The sequence below is a fragment of the Anser brachyrhynchus genome, assembly GCF_964034855.1.
Source record: "Anser brachyrhynchus genome assembly, chromosome: 5".
NCBI lineage: Eukaryota > Metazoa > Chordata > Aves > Anseriformes > Anatidae > Anser > Anser brachyrhynchus.
Window position 1 is genome coordinate 53,243,912 of NC_137699.1, and position 16,352 is coordinate 53,260,263.

General features: G+C 39.8%; 1 protein-coding gene across 2 annotated transcripts; it reads left to right on the forward strand.

Moving 5' to 3' along the window:
- The first annotated feature begins 214 nt into the window (after nt 1–214).
- CCNK (cyclin K) lies at nt 215–16,290 on the forward strand. Of its 2 annotated transcripts, XM_080593581.1 has the most exons (13): nt 215–475; nt 678–700; nt 1,165–1,338; nt 2,116–2,382; nt 3,402–3,483; nt 4,084–4,215; nt 5,055–5,160; nt 5,302–5,359; nt 6,384–6,553; nt 7,390–7,679; nt 11,587–11,620; nt 12,722–12,796; nt 14,955–16,290. In XM_080593581.1, the coding sequence occupies exons 4-13, from the start codon at nt 2,186–2,188 to the stop codon at nt 15,575–15,577; spliced, it is 1,767 nt and encodes a 588-aa protein (XP_080449707.1). In that variant the 5' UTR covers nt 215–475; nt 678–700; nt 1,165–1,338; nt 2,116–2,185; the 3' UTR covers nt 15,578–16,290. The 2 variants fall into 2 exon arrangements, with proteins under 2 accessions (XP_080449707.1, XP_080449706.1); XM_080593580.1 differs by lacking the exon at nt 1,165–1,338 and having other exon boundaries at nt 216–475.
- Nucleotides 16,291–16,352: the final 62 nt, after the last annotated feature.

A 16,352-nucleotide genomic window follows, 5' to 3' on the forward strand; every position in this document is an offset into this window, starting at 1 on the left:
CGCCGCTGCCGGCCCTAAAAAAGGGCACGGCGGCTCCCCCGCACGCCTCCCCATTGGCTGGGGCTTAAGCCCACGCCTCCGCTTTCCTATTGGCTCACGCGGCGTGCAATCTTCTCTCTCCGCCTCTCCGATTGTTCCGCAGCGCGCCTGCTCCTGGCGCTCCGCAGCGGCTAAGCGACGCGCGATTGGCTGCGGCGGAGAAACCCTCCTCTTCCCATTGGCCAGCGGGCCGCGTCCGCCCCGCCCCGTCCCCGCCGCGCTGCCGCCCGGGCGGCCAGGCCGTGCTCCCCAAGATGGCGGCGCGCAGGGCGCCGAGGCCGCGCTGCCCTTAGGGGCTCCTGGGGCCGGCTCTGAGCCGCCGCTGCCGGCGGCAGGGGGGGGCCCGGCACCCCCGGGCGGCCTGAGGGGAACCGCGGGGCGGCGCTGGGTGCTGGGGGCTGCGGCTTCCTGCCGGGCGGGGCGCCGGGACGCCGCGGTGAGGGGCCGTGAGGGGGCCGTGAGGCGCGGGGCGCTCGGCGCTCGGGGGGGCCGCGAGGGGCTCGTTGTGGTAATCGCTTTAATCGCAAAAGCGGCTCTTAGTTCGTAGAGGGGCGATTTTATTTGTTTGGGGGGGGGGGGGTTAAGCCGTTTAGCGCGTTAAAAATGAAAGTAACCGCTGCGGTTCTTTTTCCTTACAGGTTACAGAGCTAGCGACTGATCGGTAAGTGAGGGGGGAGCGTGTCGGTGCGGTACCGAGCCGCGCTGCGGGCTCTGGGGGTGGTGCTGAGTGGCTGCTCGCTCGTTTATAAGTGATAGAAGTCGTATTGGTCATTTCCTTATTTATAAATGACAAGTTGTATTGATCATTCGTTTATAAATAATAGAAGTTGTATTGGTGATTCGCTTATTTATAAATAACTGAAGTTGTATCGATCATTTATTTGTAAATAACAGAAATTGTATCGCTCATTTCCATGTTTATAAATAACAGAAGAGATATTGATCATTCGCTTACCTATAACTACCAGCAGTTGTATCGGTCTATCACTGGTACCATAAAACATGAAAGTTCTTCACAAACCAACCTGGCACAAAGGTGGTTTCCTTTCTTCTGAAAAAGAAACTTCTTGAAGTTAAGGGAGAGAAGTGTATTACCCAGGCACTTTTTTCTTTTTTTTTTGGCAGTTTGTGTGATCCTTCATCCGTTTTCAGAAGGAAAACATCTGGAAAATTAAACAGCTTAATTTTAACGAGCTTGCGCTCTGGTCTTCCGCCAGCTGTTTTGCTTAGAGCAAGTCTGTTGCATCATATTTTAATCAGCATTTCTTACTGGAAGCTTTGCTGGTGACTACGTGCACGGTAATTTGTGCGTAGTATCTGCACAGTTTATTGAATTACGATAAAAAGACTTGTGACTGAGAAAGTAAAAGTGCCAAGATAGTCTTCATTTTCTCTTTAAACTGTGGCACGGCTGAACATCAGTCATAGCTCAAATACCAGAAAGCTGTTTGCACAGCAACCTGGTGCCAGTGTAGATACGTGAAATGCTGATCAACGTAGGGAAATGGATGCACTGCGTGTAATCAGCTGCCTTGTTTTAGGAGGGATTTTTGATGGTGCCTTACCATTCAGGCTCACAATAGTTGTCTTAATTCTGTATGTGACAGAACAGTAATTTGGTACCATTTTTTCTTCAAGTAACCCAAGTACAGATCACTTTAAAAAGTTTTTTGGCAGTGATTGCTGCCATCTTACCGTCCAGTTATATTCGAGAAACCAGCTGGATATTTAAATTGCCGTTCAGACTGACCTAATGTGTGAGTCCTAATTATGAACAGCGATCTGATTTTGTGCCCCCACCCCAACTTTTGAAATCTTGCTACCATCGTTGGATTGTTTTTCCTTATCTTGTGGACAAAGTAAGCGAAAGCTGTTCTGTTGACAACTAGCAGATATTTTCTGTAAGGCGTTCTCAAAGATTCTTAATTAAACAAGTAATAGCAAAAATAACCTATTTTTTTGAACTGTAGCTGCACTATATGAGGAAGATAAGGGCGAGGTTAAATATGACTTATCTTTAAGCACAGAAAAAACATCTCTCCATTTTTAAAGAAATCCTTTTTGCTTTTCTTAAAGGATCTGAAGCTACTCACCGGAGACTTCTTTTCTGAAAATTTATCAAGCAAGAACAATTCTGTTTTAATAAATGAAGGAGAACAAAGAAAACTCCAGCCCTTCTGTAAACTTGGCAAACCTGGACCATACAAAGCCATGTTGGTACTGGGATAAGAAGGATTTGGCACATACACCTTCGCAGCTAGAAGGACTTGATCCAGCTACTGAGGCACGATACCGCAGGGAGGGGGCCAGATTCATATTCGATGTGGGAACGCGTTTAGGGCTGTATCCTTTAAACTCATGGTAGCATGAAAGGTATTGACAAATAGGGGTTTTAAGAATAAAAGATAAATAGCATTATATGTGTAGTTAGTTGTTCAAATGTTTCTTTAACGTGATCAAAAATCATTTTGAGCTTAAATGCCTTTTGATGTGATGTGTTTCTACATAGTTCTTAGCCATTTGTTGGGTAGTGAAGGCTTCATCTGAAGCCCTTGGGCAACAGAGAAGTTAGGGGATACAGTTTTGCTAATTATGGATACTCAGGCTGTTTCCAGATGTGGTCTTTTATCACATGAATCTATGTCATTTCTCAAATTTTGATTTTTCCATTCATTTTTCTACATATTTTGCCTCTGGAGCTTCTAACATATTCCCACCTTCCCCCTCCCTGTCCGTTTTATTTTGTTTAGATTCAGATTTACAACTCTGTATATGTTTAAGTAATTTTTCCCTGCTGTCTCACTTTCTCGTAGTCTACCGCTTAAACTTTTTGTTTCCTGCATTTTTGGTACTTCTCTTAATCGCCTGAGTTCTTTGTTTAACTTGGTGAAGATGAAATTTTACGTTTCTCCTTAAAGAGAAGAGTACAGAGCATATTCGGATTTTCGTTGCCTTTCTAGTTGTGAATAATTAGTAACCATTTTCCACAGTAACATTTTTCAGGCAAAGCGATTGTTCTTCTGTTCCTTCACGTACCTACCACTGGTTTTGACCTTTTTTGAAGCAGGTATGGTTTATCATATGGATGACCATGCATGGAGGTGATCAGGGCTTTGCATGCTTCCAATAAATGCTTTAGGTATCAGCTGTATCTGGGTCAAATCATAGTATTTACACAGTCTTAGGGGGTTTTGTAGCTTTTTTCATAAAGCTACTGTTTTACTTGCAGTGTTTTATATCAGGTTGATGGATGGACAACTACTTGAGGTACTTGATAGAGCAGGGTACATCTTTTCCTTTGTATATATTTTGGTTTAATTTTTTGTTATGACTTGTTTGAAATTCCTTATTCTGCACCCCAGACACTATGATACTCTAGCAACCGGCATAATTTATTTCCATCGGTTTTATATGTTCCATTCCTTCAAACAATTCCCGAGATATGTAAGTATTTACAATATTGATTGCTTAATACTGTGATTACACAAACCGTGGGCTATTTGAAGTAACAAGTTGATTGGGTACTACTGCTAGCTGCAACTCTGGATGATGGAAAACAAATATTTTATCTTTTAATCACCACAGCTTAAAATATGCTGCACCTGCTTGCTTATTTATACATTTTATTTGTGGTTGGGAATGTGTTTGTATTGACAGTGTGGTTATGTCTTGCTGATATTCTTTAGAAGAAGAAAGAGGTAAGAGTTCTGGCACTGTTGTAGGGCTAAAAGAAAAAAAAAGTGGAATTACCATCCAAAAACTGCTTAATAGATGGTGCTGAAGCAAGACAAATTCTGCTTTGGATGTCTAATCATGAAATAAAGTTACATAAAATGGACAGCCCTCAAAATTCTGTATTTTGCTTTGAGAAAGAAAAGCTTAAATTAACACTGTAATAATATTAAAAATTAATATGCTTATTATTAAGTCTTTTCTGGGAAACTTCTATGGATCTGTTATTAGAAACTGCCAGTGCTTTAACAACGCTATACTGTATTGCATGTCCAGATGCAGGTAACTTTCTGAAAGCACTTTCTTTTTTAGGTGACAGGAGCCTGCTGTCTCTTTCTGGCAGGAAAAGTTGAAGAAACACCTAAGAAATGTAAAGATATAATTAAAACAGCCCGTAGCTTGCTAAATGATGTACAGTTTGGACAGTTTGGAGATGATCCAAAGGTAAAAAATAATAATAATAAAAAAGAAAAAAACTCATGTTGAAATAGATTTTATCCTATTGTACTCCAGCAAAGTGACATTCCTTAGAACAGTGGCAGATTTTCAGTTGTTCCAAATTGCACGTCCAGCATGCGTTCATGGCTCTTTTGGGTAAGGTGACAGGTAACTATGGAAATAATTCTTGCTAATACAAGTAGTTTTGGAAGCCTACTGCAGTAAACGTTGGTATAAAAAGTTTATATTTGATTTCATGTGAATTCTGGTGTTACTTTGCAAATTAAACTTGAGAAATTGTGGACAGAACTAGAAATGCTATCAAGACCACATTAAAACTGCCAAGTATGATTTGTGGTCTTGAGAAAGAATAGCAAATCCTAAGTCAAATAAGAGAGCATCATCATTAAAGTATTAAGTTTCCTGTTTAGAGCTTCTGGCTTAGCAAAACTAAGCTTCTTTCAAAATTGTTATGAATGGCTTATTACAAGTGCAGGAAAGATATAAAACTCCAGGAAGAAATGTGGTGGGAGTATTTTTTGTTGTAGTTTTGTGTATTTGACACTTTTATGCTGTATCTCTTTCGGTTCTTTGTTCCATGTAGGAAAAGGAATTCTAAACATCACTTCCACCCTTCTGCCCAAAATAAATACGAGGAGTATCTGGGTTTAAAATAGTCTTTAAGTTGGAGAGGTTTCTGTTCTCCTTGGAGACAAACTCTAATCAAGCAGAAGCAGACAAACATGTTTGCCTGGAGATGCTCTGTACTCATACTTTATACCAGTGTAAAATATTTGTGAGTGAAAAAAGGAATAATATTGTGGTTACCTTGTTTTGTGCTCTAGGAAGAAGTGATGGTCCTTGAAAGAATTTTACTACAAACAATAAAGTTTGATTTGCAAGTGGAACATCCGTACCAATTTCTTCTCAAGTATGCCAAACAACTTAAAGGTAAAATATTACAGGGTGCTGCAGTGCCAGTTCTTAACATTTGGCATTCAATTTACATTAACAGAACAAGAGTATTCTTTTCCAAGCTATTTGTCCTTTCTAATAACTTTATTTCTTACAACTTTCCTTGCTGTTTTTCAGGAGACAAAAATAAAATTCAAAAACTGGTTCAAATGGCATGGACATTTGTCAATGACAGGTAAGGTACTGCTAAGAAACCTTTTAAAAGTTGAATAGTTACTGTTGCTTACTTTATTCTTGGTTTAGATATTTCTGACATTTCTTTGCGCTTGTATGTTTTCAGCTCATAATGAGGATAGATGAGGTATTTCTCGATCCATGTATTCTTTAGATTTTTCTTTCCATCTTTCCCATGGTAGTTCTATTGAGCATGGAACCTAGGATGACTGCAGAAGTAGGCCAGGAATCTATGGAGGGAAAAGGAAGAAGAGAAAAAAACAAATTTTGTAATACAGGGAAGCAGTAGCTTTGATTATGACGTGAACTTACTCAGTAGATGTCAATAATACCAATAACAGCAGTTATTTTAGCACCAGTTCTATTAAAAGCTATTTGGTAGATAACCTTTTGCAGTTTTTATAGCTTGATTTAAAACTTGCATCCAGATTGCTTGAAGAGTTGCTTTATAATTTTGTGTTAGCTGTTTTGTTTTGTTTTGTTTTGTTTGGTATGTCTCTACATTTTATTGAAAAACATTTGGAAACTCTAAAATCCAAATTTGGGCATCATTCCCTACCCAGCTGAAATGCAGTGACAGCACACTTCAGTAGCAACGCACACGAATGCTGTATTTAGTGAACAGTAGAGGTGAGGCTGCAGTGGAACGCAGCTGCCCGCACTGGAATATAATGCTGTCTCTTCCCCCTCAACCACCTCTCCGCTCCCATGTAGTATTAGGTTTTCTGTTTTTGAACTCAAAACTCAATGTTCGTATGTGAAGCAAGCACATGCCCATTGTGTTATGTGTATCTAAAATTGCCTTGTTTATTGACAGCAGTAGTGCAGAAACGGCTTAGTTTTGAAAACTTTTTGTTTAATGTGGCTCTTTTTAGATTTCTCCGTTAAGTTTGTCTGAGAAGTTGAAGTGTGGTGGGAGTTGATACCTTGGTAATTCTGTCTGTTGTACATTAAAATTCTGTACTTCAACGATCAGAATTATCTTCAGGTTTGTGTGTTTTTTTTTTTTTTTTTATATATTCCAGCCTCTGCACTACCCTGTCACTGCAGTGGGAACCAGAGATCATAGCTGTTGCAGTTATGTACTTAGCAGGCCGTTTGTGTAAGTTTGAAATACAGGAGTGGACATCAAAACCAATGTACAGACGGTGGTGGGAGCAGTTTGTCCAAGATGTTCCTGTGGATGTTCTGGAAGGTATGAGAAATACTTGCCACTAAAAGAGGAGTATTTAACTGTTTGATCTAGGGTCATATGTAAATGAAGATTGCTTTCTTTCTGAGTCTTAGTCAAAATAAACATGTAGAGTGTGCTGCCTAGGGCATATGTGCTATGCCCTAACCAGACTTTTAATTGAACTTCTTATAAAAAATTCATTTAGCTCTTCTGTAAAGGTTTTTTCCTCCTTTGGTGCTGTTCTTGTGTATGGATATTGGTTGGACGTGTAGTCTGACAGACGTTCAGCTGTTGGAAGAATTTAATACCAGCCATTTACTTAGTTTCCTGAAACTTTTGTGGCTGGCCTATTTATAGAGTTTTTGAATATCCCGGTGGGTAACCTTGTCGTAAAAGGAAGTTAAGTTGGTTAAACAGGACTTGCCCCTTGTGAACCCCTGGTGGTTATGACCAGTGCCTGTGTATTTAGATGTGTGTGTCTTAACATCTAGTCTTCTTTCACTCACTTTCTTGCTATGCTGTTATCCTGTTGCTATGCTGTTAACTGGCTTTCTAGGCACACGATCATGACATGCAGTGTACTAGTACCAAGACACTTAGTTGTTCTTCTCAAGAATGTGCATATACGACTGTACATTGTTCAGCACAGGCAGAAGAAAATCAGAAATGCAAGTATAAATTGAAAAATAGTCCATTTTTTAAAAATGCAATCCATAGTCATTATAACAAATAATATTTGCAATGAATTTTTCTGAAGTTTATATCAAGCAAAAAGCTGAGTTGATTATTGTGTATTAAATATTCACTCGTACATTATGGGTGTATAATCACTGGATTTTATTTATTTATCTTTAAAGACATCTGTCACCAGATCCTGGATCTGTACTCCCAGGGAAAACAGCAAATGCCTCATCATACTCCTCACCAGCTGCAGCAGCCACCATCTCTTCAGTCTACTCCCCAGGCACCTACAGTACAGCAATCACAGCAAGCACAGGGTTCAGAGCAATCACAGACTCAGCAGCAAAAAGAGTCACAACAGTCATCACAGCAACAGCAGCAGCAGCAGCAGCAGCAAACACAAGCACAACAATCTAAAAAGCCCTCTCCCCAGTCAAGCCCTCCTAGAAATATTAAAAGACCAGCGGTAAGTTTAACTTTGAACTTTACCTTGCCTTTTATTTTCAAGCTGACCTGATGTCCCTTTTATTTAAAGGCCGTGGTGCAGCAGACTTCTTTGCTTTAAGAATGAGCCTGGTAGTTAATTTTTTATGGTGGACTTCAGTTGGTTGTATGGCAAGTATGTTAGTATGGAACACCCTTGACAGTTCTGGCATAGCACATTCTTATTTCGTTTGGGTCAAAACTGACTGAGCAGACTTTTAAGTCAGCATGAACTACTAAGGTTCATGGTTCTGTGCCATCAAAATCTGTTGGTTTTGCTATTGAGCAGGCTTAATTAAGGAAGGGTCTCTTAGAGTAGCAATATGCACAATGAAGACGTTAATTGGACTTCTTGGTCTTTAATGTCTTTAATAATGTGGGGAAAAAAAGAAAACACTTCTAAAAGTATGAAAAAATTCTTAGAAAAAGTCCTTCAAAATAATTGAATAGAAGCCCGTAAATACTTCATGCATTGAAGCGTCACTTTGTATTATCACCTCACCACTGAAATCAAGAAACTTCACGAGCAATTGGATAATATTCTAAGTTGCCCATGTGCTTTTCTATAGTCATCAAGGCCAAGCGAAGCTTTTAAACCTTTACCTGCACTTTTTGTGGTTAACTTCTAAGTTGTCCAGAAAAGTGTTAAAGTGTTACTCAAATCTTCTTGCATGTACCTAGTGAGTGTTTTCGGAAGTAAACTGATTGGAAGAAGTCCACTGAGGAAATACACTTTTGTCCAGCTTTTACAGCTTTTGCTCTTACTTATTTTAACTACGGCATGCCCGAAATAGAGAACAAATATATAGAGGGAAAAAAAAAAAAAGGAAGCAATAAATGATGTAATGAAGTGGGATTGGAAGAATGAAGCATGTTCATAATGGCAGCTTCCTAAAAAAGAGAAAAGTGACTTTCTAAAACCGTGGTCTTTACAAGATACAGCCTACTACTAGAAGAAAAAACCTTCACTGCAATATATAGTTAGTGAACTGAATACTTGCTTTATAGTTACTCAGGATAGAAAGCTGGTAACCTGATAAAGAGCTTGAAAACTGGGAGAGCTCTTTCTCTACTGTGTGTATTGGTTTGCATACTTTTCCTACCATCAGCACAAACTCTGCTTGGGTTGTCAGATCTGTAGGGCAGGGAACTCTTTTCCTCCTTTTATTCAACAGAAATGTCTAGGACAGTTTGGCAGGTTAGAAACCATAAACAGCAATTAGGATTTTTCTGTGTGTTTCCATCTGATTGAAAGTTGTTGGGAATGCTCGTTCCAAAGCTCTACGCTTACAGCACTACTGATTATACCCCATCCCATGTGTTAATGAATTATCTCACAGGAAAAAAAGCAATGCCTTTTGCACGAACAGTATCTGTTGATCTTTAGCAATGCCCTCTGGTCAAACCCTCAGAGCCTGTTAGCTTTTCTTAGAGTTTGAGGTGCACCATCTCATAATTAAGGAAGCAAATAATACAGATAAAAAGGTAAGCCTGATACAGTGCAGACATCCAGAACAACTATAAAATAAAGGGTGACTCACAGGACTTTGTGCTGTTTTCCTACAAAACAGCAAAATTTGAGGAAAGCAAATATGATGATCTGAACTAATTCTTTCTCCAGAAAACAACGTGGGAGAACAAGATGTGTAGTGTTTGAAAGATTTACTTGGTGTTTCTAAGATGTTCTTTGGTTAGATGAGCCTTAAACCTTTTAAAAAATGTTTGCTTCCTTCTATAAATAGCGCTTTGCATGACTTCTCCTCCAGTTTGTATAGAATATAAATATACTTTGTTCCTGGAGGCCAGATTTTCCATTTACATGAACTCCTATAACTCCATTATCTTTTACGGAGCCAAGATACTTTAAAGCAGCTGAGGCATTGGCCCATGACGTACAAGCCCTTACCAGATGTCTAAAGCATCTGCACATCCTCTGCATCTCTGGTGGTGAAGAGCACTTGAATTTTCAGTTGACTTCACTAAAAATATACTCATGAATCATTAGATAGTATATTTGGTTTGATTAAACTAAGAATTATTTGTGGTAACAATTTTAATGCATGGAAAAACAGCACTAAAAGAACAGTTCCGTTATTATGTGGATTAAGCTTGTTAAGAAAATACTAAATAACAATTAGCATGCTAATAAATAAGTAATTTTGGCTCAGGGTCGTCATGTCTGGAGCACTAGAAACTACAATACGATGCAAAGATTTAAAAAAAAAAAAAGCTCATCTCTATTTTAGCAACTGCCATTATTAGAGAAGTGATAGACTTTGGTTTTGTTGCTTGACTTTTTTTAAAGGTAAGGTAAAGCGTAACATAAAAACTCATTTTTGTTTTTCTGTCCCATGAGCTGTTTTGTGTTTGGCTCCAGCTGCTTGTGCCATATTACTGGTGGTGCACCTCAGTGACATTATTTTCTGAACACCGTTCCGTGTCCACAAATGCACAATAACTAAATTGCTTCCACTTGAATTAATCAACTGACTTGACAGGTTGAGTGATTTATTGGAAATTCTGCCAGTAAGTAATGGGGACTTGTATTTGTTTGAAAGAGCAAGGGTATTTGATGTTTTCAGTTTTGGAAACAAGCAATTTAGCGCTAGAAAATGGGGAAAAGGCCAGCTGAGTAAAACAAAAGCAGCAAATGAGTCTATGAGAGTCAGCAAGAAAATTGTGTATGTTTGGAATGGAAGAATGAAGATTGTCCTTAAAAAGTTGAAAAGCAGCCAGAAGGTGACCGGAGATGAGTTGAATTGACTGTGAAAAGCAGTCCAGGAACAAGGTGGTCTTAAGCAGGCCTCAGGTACCTTTGTACTGGACAGCAGAAGTCATGAGAACGCCCAGCACAATTAAGGGGAATTTGTTGTTCAAATCGGAGTGAAATGTCAGTCCCTTCTTCCTGCGGAATCTGAAGTGGTGGGAACTGAGCAACAGTTGGGGAAGGTAAAACCACTAGACCTAAATAGTCCCTGTAATAAAACACCCTTTCATTTAAAAGGCACACACTTTCATTCAGAAGTTACGTACCCTTCTGACTTTTATCCCAATTTTAAATACGTTTGTGCATAATTTTGATCAGGTTTTCAGCTGTTCTTTAACTAGCCATCTCAGTTGGACTAAGTAAGCTGGAAAGATTTCTCATATTCCCTTGTCTGTGATGTTAAAAAAGAAACCAACCAACAACTTGTGATCAGAAGGATGACATGAAGTTTTGTTGGTTTTGCTCAGTGTGCATATTTTTTGTTCCTGGCATAATATTTGGCTTTTATACAGAGCTTTCCATCTAATGGCTTCTGAAGGGTATTACACAGAGCAATACTTTGACTGTCCTATCCTGGTAAACAAAGCGTAAAGGCCTGCAGGGATGTTGACAAGGGTCAAACAACAGGTCAAAGCAGAATCAGGACCAGAGGCCAAGTCTCTTGTTCTCAGCTCAGCAAGTAATACACTGGACCGTGATGTACGTGCAGCAGATGCTAAATAAATTAAATGAGATGTAATACTCAACTATGAGAACAACAGGAAATCCTCAATCTAAAATAGCTGCAATTTTTTTCAGTCTTCGTTCTTCAAGTGAAGTTGGGCTTTCCCAAGGTGGTTTGATTTTGTTCAGTGTTTGCGCTACGTCTTGCTAAAGAGGCTGTGCATTAATAACCTTCTAATAAAAATAGGAGAATAAATAAAGGGTTTCCCTGAATCCTTTTAGGAGAGGGACAAGGATACTGCTGCTGAGTTGGAAATTGGTTCTGGTTTAGTCAGATTTGTACAAAAGCTCTTCAACAGGCTATCGGTTGTTTCCTGTTTGGCTTGCTTTTTCAAATTTTAAAATGCTTTGTATTGCAATAGTTGACTTGTTTCCATCTCTTTTTTTTTTTTTTAAACAGGCTGTGTCTCCAAAAGAAGAAACAAAGACAACAGGTAAATGTTAACATTCAATTTTTTTCATTTTATGTAACAAAATTATTGTCTTAGGGAGAGTAAGTTACTCACTGACTTGTGCTTAGTTTGTTTGCTTACAGCAAGTTCTTACTGGCAGTTCTAAGCTATTTTGATATTAATGCTGCATCTTTAATTGTGTACTGTAAGATTTGTAAACTGTTCCTAGCTTAAAAACGTGTAAAAATGGAGTATAACGGTGCCCCAAGAATCCCTTAAGACAGTTTACGCTTAGTAAGCATCTTGCTAAACTACGCAACTCTCAATGTACAACTCCATGCGTTAATTGGACTAAGTTTAGCAAGCTGTGGGACCTTGAAACGACGGAAGGTACCGTGCCATTGAATGCCTGCACTAACAAGTCTGTTGGTAATCAGTGACACTTGTAACTGGCTGTTGTAAAAGGCATCTTACAGCAATACACAGTCTAACTTAAAAGATGTTTCACTGCAGTGTCACATCTTTTGGTATGGAGGTGCTTTTTTTTTTTTCCTTCTGCTGTTTTGGAGCAATTTGTTTCAGGACAGTTAGGATTAATTCTGTAACCTTTCCTAAGTAATTTTGGCCCTTCTCCCTTTCGGGCTCTGCAGACAGATTCCAGAGAACTCTCTCTTCTCCCTCCTCTCTCTCGTGTAACTGCCTTTTTTCTTTTGTTTTCTGTTTATTTTCTTTGTGGTTTTTGGATACACGTTCCCTGATTTTAGCAAAACATAACAGTTCAGCCTCTCATGAGGTTTCCTTTAACTCTTTTAAAGTTCAATTTTTTTGCTAGAAAATGTACGTGTGTGCATCTGTGCATTCATACTGTTATTGGGTCACTTTGTCTCCGGTTATAAAATGCGTAGCTTGAATTTGTATGCCTATGTTCTTTTGCGAGACTGGTGTGTGATGCCTGGTGCCACTTAATTTATACAAGGGTCTTGATTCTAGTTCTCTTTATTAAACATGCCTAATGTATAATGTTTCCACTGCACTTTGCATAGAGTAATATGACAGATGGTAGCTGTTAGAATGGGACTATGTTTGGGCTCTGGAAAATACTGCAGAGCAATAGCTAATTAGGAACTTGCAAATGTTTTTCAGAACCACCACCACCATCTAAAATTCCTAAAATTGAAACTTCACATCCACCAATACCTCCTGCACACCCACCTCCAGGTAAGCTTTTATTTTCTAAAACAAATTTACTCTTGCAGCTAATCTTTCATTCATACGGTTGTAGTGACCTTGGGGGAGGGGCTGTTGCCTTGATTAATCAGCTTGGCAAGTAAAAGCATTAGGTAGATAAGCTCTAGAGGGAATTTCGTTGTAGTAGCACAAGCTTTTCCAGACAGAAGCAAAAACGATGTGATAGGAATAAGACTATACTGTGTGGATGGGGGCAAAACAAAGCTGTGACTTTCAGAGGACTGGAAGAATAAAGCTAAATGTTGCTGGCAGGCAAAAAGTGGCTGACTAGCAGGCAAAAGTCCTTTAAAGACCACAGGATGGCAGATGCCATACGATTACCAGCATAGCTTCCAACTGTCCTATAAAAGTCCTTCACGTTACATCTTTAATTCTTCAGGTGCGTAACTTCTAAACAGTAAGGGGGATACTTCGCTGTGTCCCAGAAATGGATTTTGTCTGCCAGAGAACTTGAACACTGCACAAATGCATTGCCTTTGCAAAAATGAACTCTACTGTTGTAAAAATGTGCTTCCAGCATGTTGATGCATTAGTTGTCTTTCCACTGACCCTTAAATATGACATAAATATTTTACAGAGCATGGTCCATAATGTAACTGTAGGATGGCAGCTTCTAACATGGAATTTGCAAGAGAGAAAAAGTGCTCTGAAATATAGTAGGACCATTTTTTCCTCATTTGTTAAAAACTAATTAAGAATGAAAGAGTTCTTCTAAAGACCATATTCATCATTCCATCAGTTGTTAAATATTGAATGCACATCTTAAATCCAGAGTGATACTGGCAATGAGCAAATGGAGAAATTACTGCCTGCTATAATTTAGGAGCTACAAGTTCTGGAATTTGTAGGTACCACAGCCAGCATACCCACTTTGCATCATCTCATTATGTAGGTGTTCTAGCAGGCAATTTTGCTGTTAAAATTATGTGCTTAGACAAGGTAAAATCCTACTTAAGCAGGTAACTAACTTGTTCCCTTTGTTATCTGAAATTTTCCTCTTAACTTTTGGTTATACGAGCACATCATTGTAGAAACACTGATACATTTGAAGAACAGCCTTTAGAGGCCATCTCTTGGCTTTTCAGGCCTTGAGGAAATAGCAGTTGAAAACTAAGAATGTTTATTGACCAAATGGGAAAAACAAAAAAGTACTGGAATGCTTAATTATCTCCAGTTCTGTTTAGCCTTGTCAGTTTAGTTGTTACGTGTTACAGGAAATGACCGCTCTCCATGTATCGGCTTCTAATGACTTTTCTTAACTAGACAACGTCGTAGATGGTTATTTATTACAAGCTGGATGTCAGTTGCACAGAACGTTTTTGCTTGGACTTTTTAATACTGACCATATGACGATACAGAGATGTTGCCATTAGGTCAGTCTTCTTCCTGTGGAATTCCTTACTTCACAAAGTTGGTATTAAGAGGGGAAAATATATAAAGAAACGGCTGTTCAAAGCATATTCTTTCTGGAACTGGCCAAGTATAATTCTGCAGAATTCAGACCTTTCTATGGTCAGACTGTCATATACTGAGCTCCCTGAGATTAATCAGCGGAACAAAGCTGATAAGATTCCGTGTCCCAGGTCTTAATTTATTCTTCTTTTAAAAAAATAAAAAATCTTTTTCTGTTAAAGATTTGAGACTTCGGCCTGTATTCTCAAATAATGTTTTACAACATGGGAAGCAAGTGAAGTGCAGAGAGTAATCCCAGGCCACTGCCTGGGACTATAAAAGGGGTAGAAGGGAGACACGGACTAAAGAAGATTGAAGGTCCGATCAAAAGATTTTTGGTATCTTGGGTCCCCTGATATTTTAAAATCTGCTGGCTGTGATTCTGTCCATCCAGTCTGCCAGTTTCTGCTGACTGTAGAAAGGCATTTAAATTATAAGAAAATAGTAATAAGGAAGGAAAACATCTGTAACTTCTAGAGTGGGAAAAGCTGGAATTTTGTTCTGCAGCTTGGTTATTTTCTAGTGATGTAACGAGGTCTGACTGGGTACCGTATGGCAGTCAGACTTAGAAAGTTGTTGAGTTGCCTTTTGATGTGTTAACTGGAGGAAAATATGGAAGTATCCAGAAGTAATTGCCGCTGTCCTTCAGACAAATAAATGACATTTTCTTTTCCAGAGCGCAAGCCTCCTTTGACAACTGCAGTTTCGATGGGAGAAGCAGAGCAATCTACTACCGTGGACTCAGTAGACATGCCAAAGGTCCAGATTCCTCCCCCTGCTCATCCTGCCCCGGTGCACCAACCTCCACCTCTGCCTCATCGCCCCCCGCCCCCGCCCCCCACCAGTTACATCACAGGGATGTCTACCACAAATTCGTACATGTCCGGGGAGGGTTATCAAAGCCTGCAGTCGATGATGAAAACAGAAGGACCAACTTACGGAGCTTTGCCTCCGGCCTACGGACCACCGGCTCATCTACCGTACCATCCTCACGTCTATCCTCCCAACCCGCCCCCGCCAGTCCCCCCGCCGCCCCCTACCTCGTTCCCTCCCCCCAATATTCCCCCTCCTACCCCCGGGTACCCGCCCCCCCCTACATACAACCCCAATTTCCCACCTCCCAGGCTGCCTCCGACTCACGCAGTACCCCCTCACCCACCTCCGGGGCTGGGGATGCCACCAGCTAGTTATCCCCCGCCCACTGTCCCCCCGGGCGGGCAGCCCCCCGTGCCACCTCCGATCCCCCCCCCCGGCATGCCCCCTGTAGCGGGACTCGGCCGCGCTACGTGGATGAGATAGCATGAGGGAATTTGCACCGTATCCCCCTACGCTGCCTAGGCAGGAGTAGCTAGCCTAAACCGACATTGTAAAGACGAGGAGGGTGATTTGTATAATTTAGATGAAGAAATGAGACCGTGAAATGAGGATTTAGATTATCTGTTTGCAGTATTGTTTATGGTGAGTTATATAGGCTTCTAGGTTATAATCAGCTTTGCAGTATCTATTCTAACTTTATACATTTGACTTAAGTTTAAATTGTCTGAGTTATTCCAGCACTGGATTACTTTGTACTAGCAAAAATGTTAACCAGCCATATTGGCTCAATTATATCAGTAAGAAGTAAATTTCCTTCTAGAAATCAGTGCCTATTTTTGAGTATCAAAATAGCCAGATACCATGAAATTTCATCTATAAAAAGGAACTTCATTTTTCAGTAATAATTAAAAACAACACAATCTGAAGCATAAAAGCTACTTTATTTAAGAGAGATTCTGAATGCTAGCTGACTGGAATCATTTTGAGGTGTTTGCCTTGCTGATATTTTTGTTTTGGAATGTACTGGTATCTTAAAAGTATTGTATGTTTACACCTATTTGCAAATTCCTGTACATAATATATATATTTTCTAAGTGTGAAAGTCTGAATGTAACAACCTACTGTGATGTAAATCCTGGTTATAAATGGGACTAACTTCATTCGCATCTACCCAAATAAAATTGGTTCTGAATTTAGAGGGTTCTCAGGTTTTTCATTTTAGTTCAGAATCCGTAACTACGGTACTTACTGCAAGATA

What these genes read in the sequence shown, in the direction of transcription:
- CCNK (XM_080593581.1), top strand. Translation starts at nt 2,186, where the DNA reads ATGAAGGAGAACAAAGAAAACTCCAGCCCTTCTGTAAACTTGGCAAAC. An exon ending in TGGACATTTGTCAATGACAG is followed by an intron (nt 5,360 to 6,383) that starts GTAAGGTACTGC and finishes TATATATTCCAG; the next exon opens with CCTCTGCACTACCCTGTCAC. An exon ending in TCCTGCACACCCACCTCCAG is followed by an intron (nt 12,797 to 14,954) that starts GTAAGCTTTTAT and finishes TTTCTTTTCCAG; the next exon opens with AGCGCAAGCCTCCTTTGACA.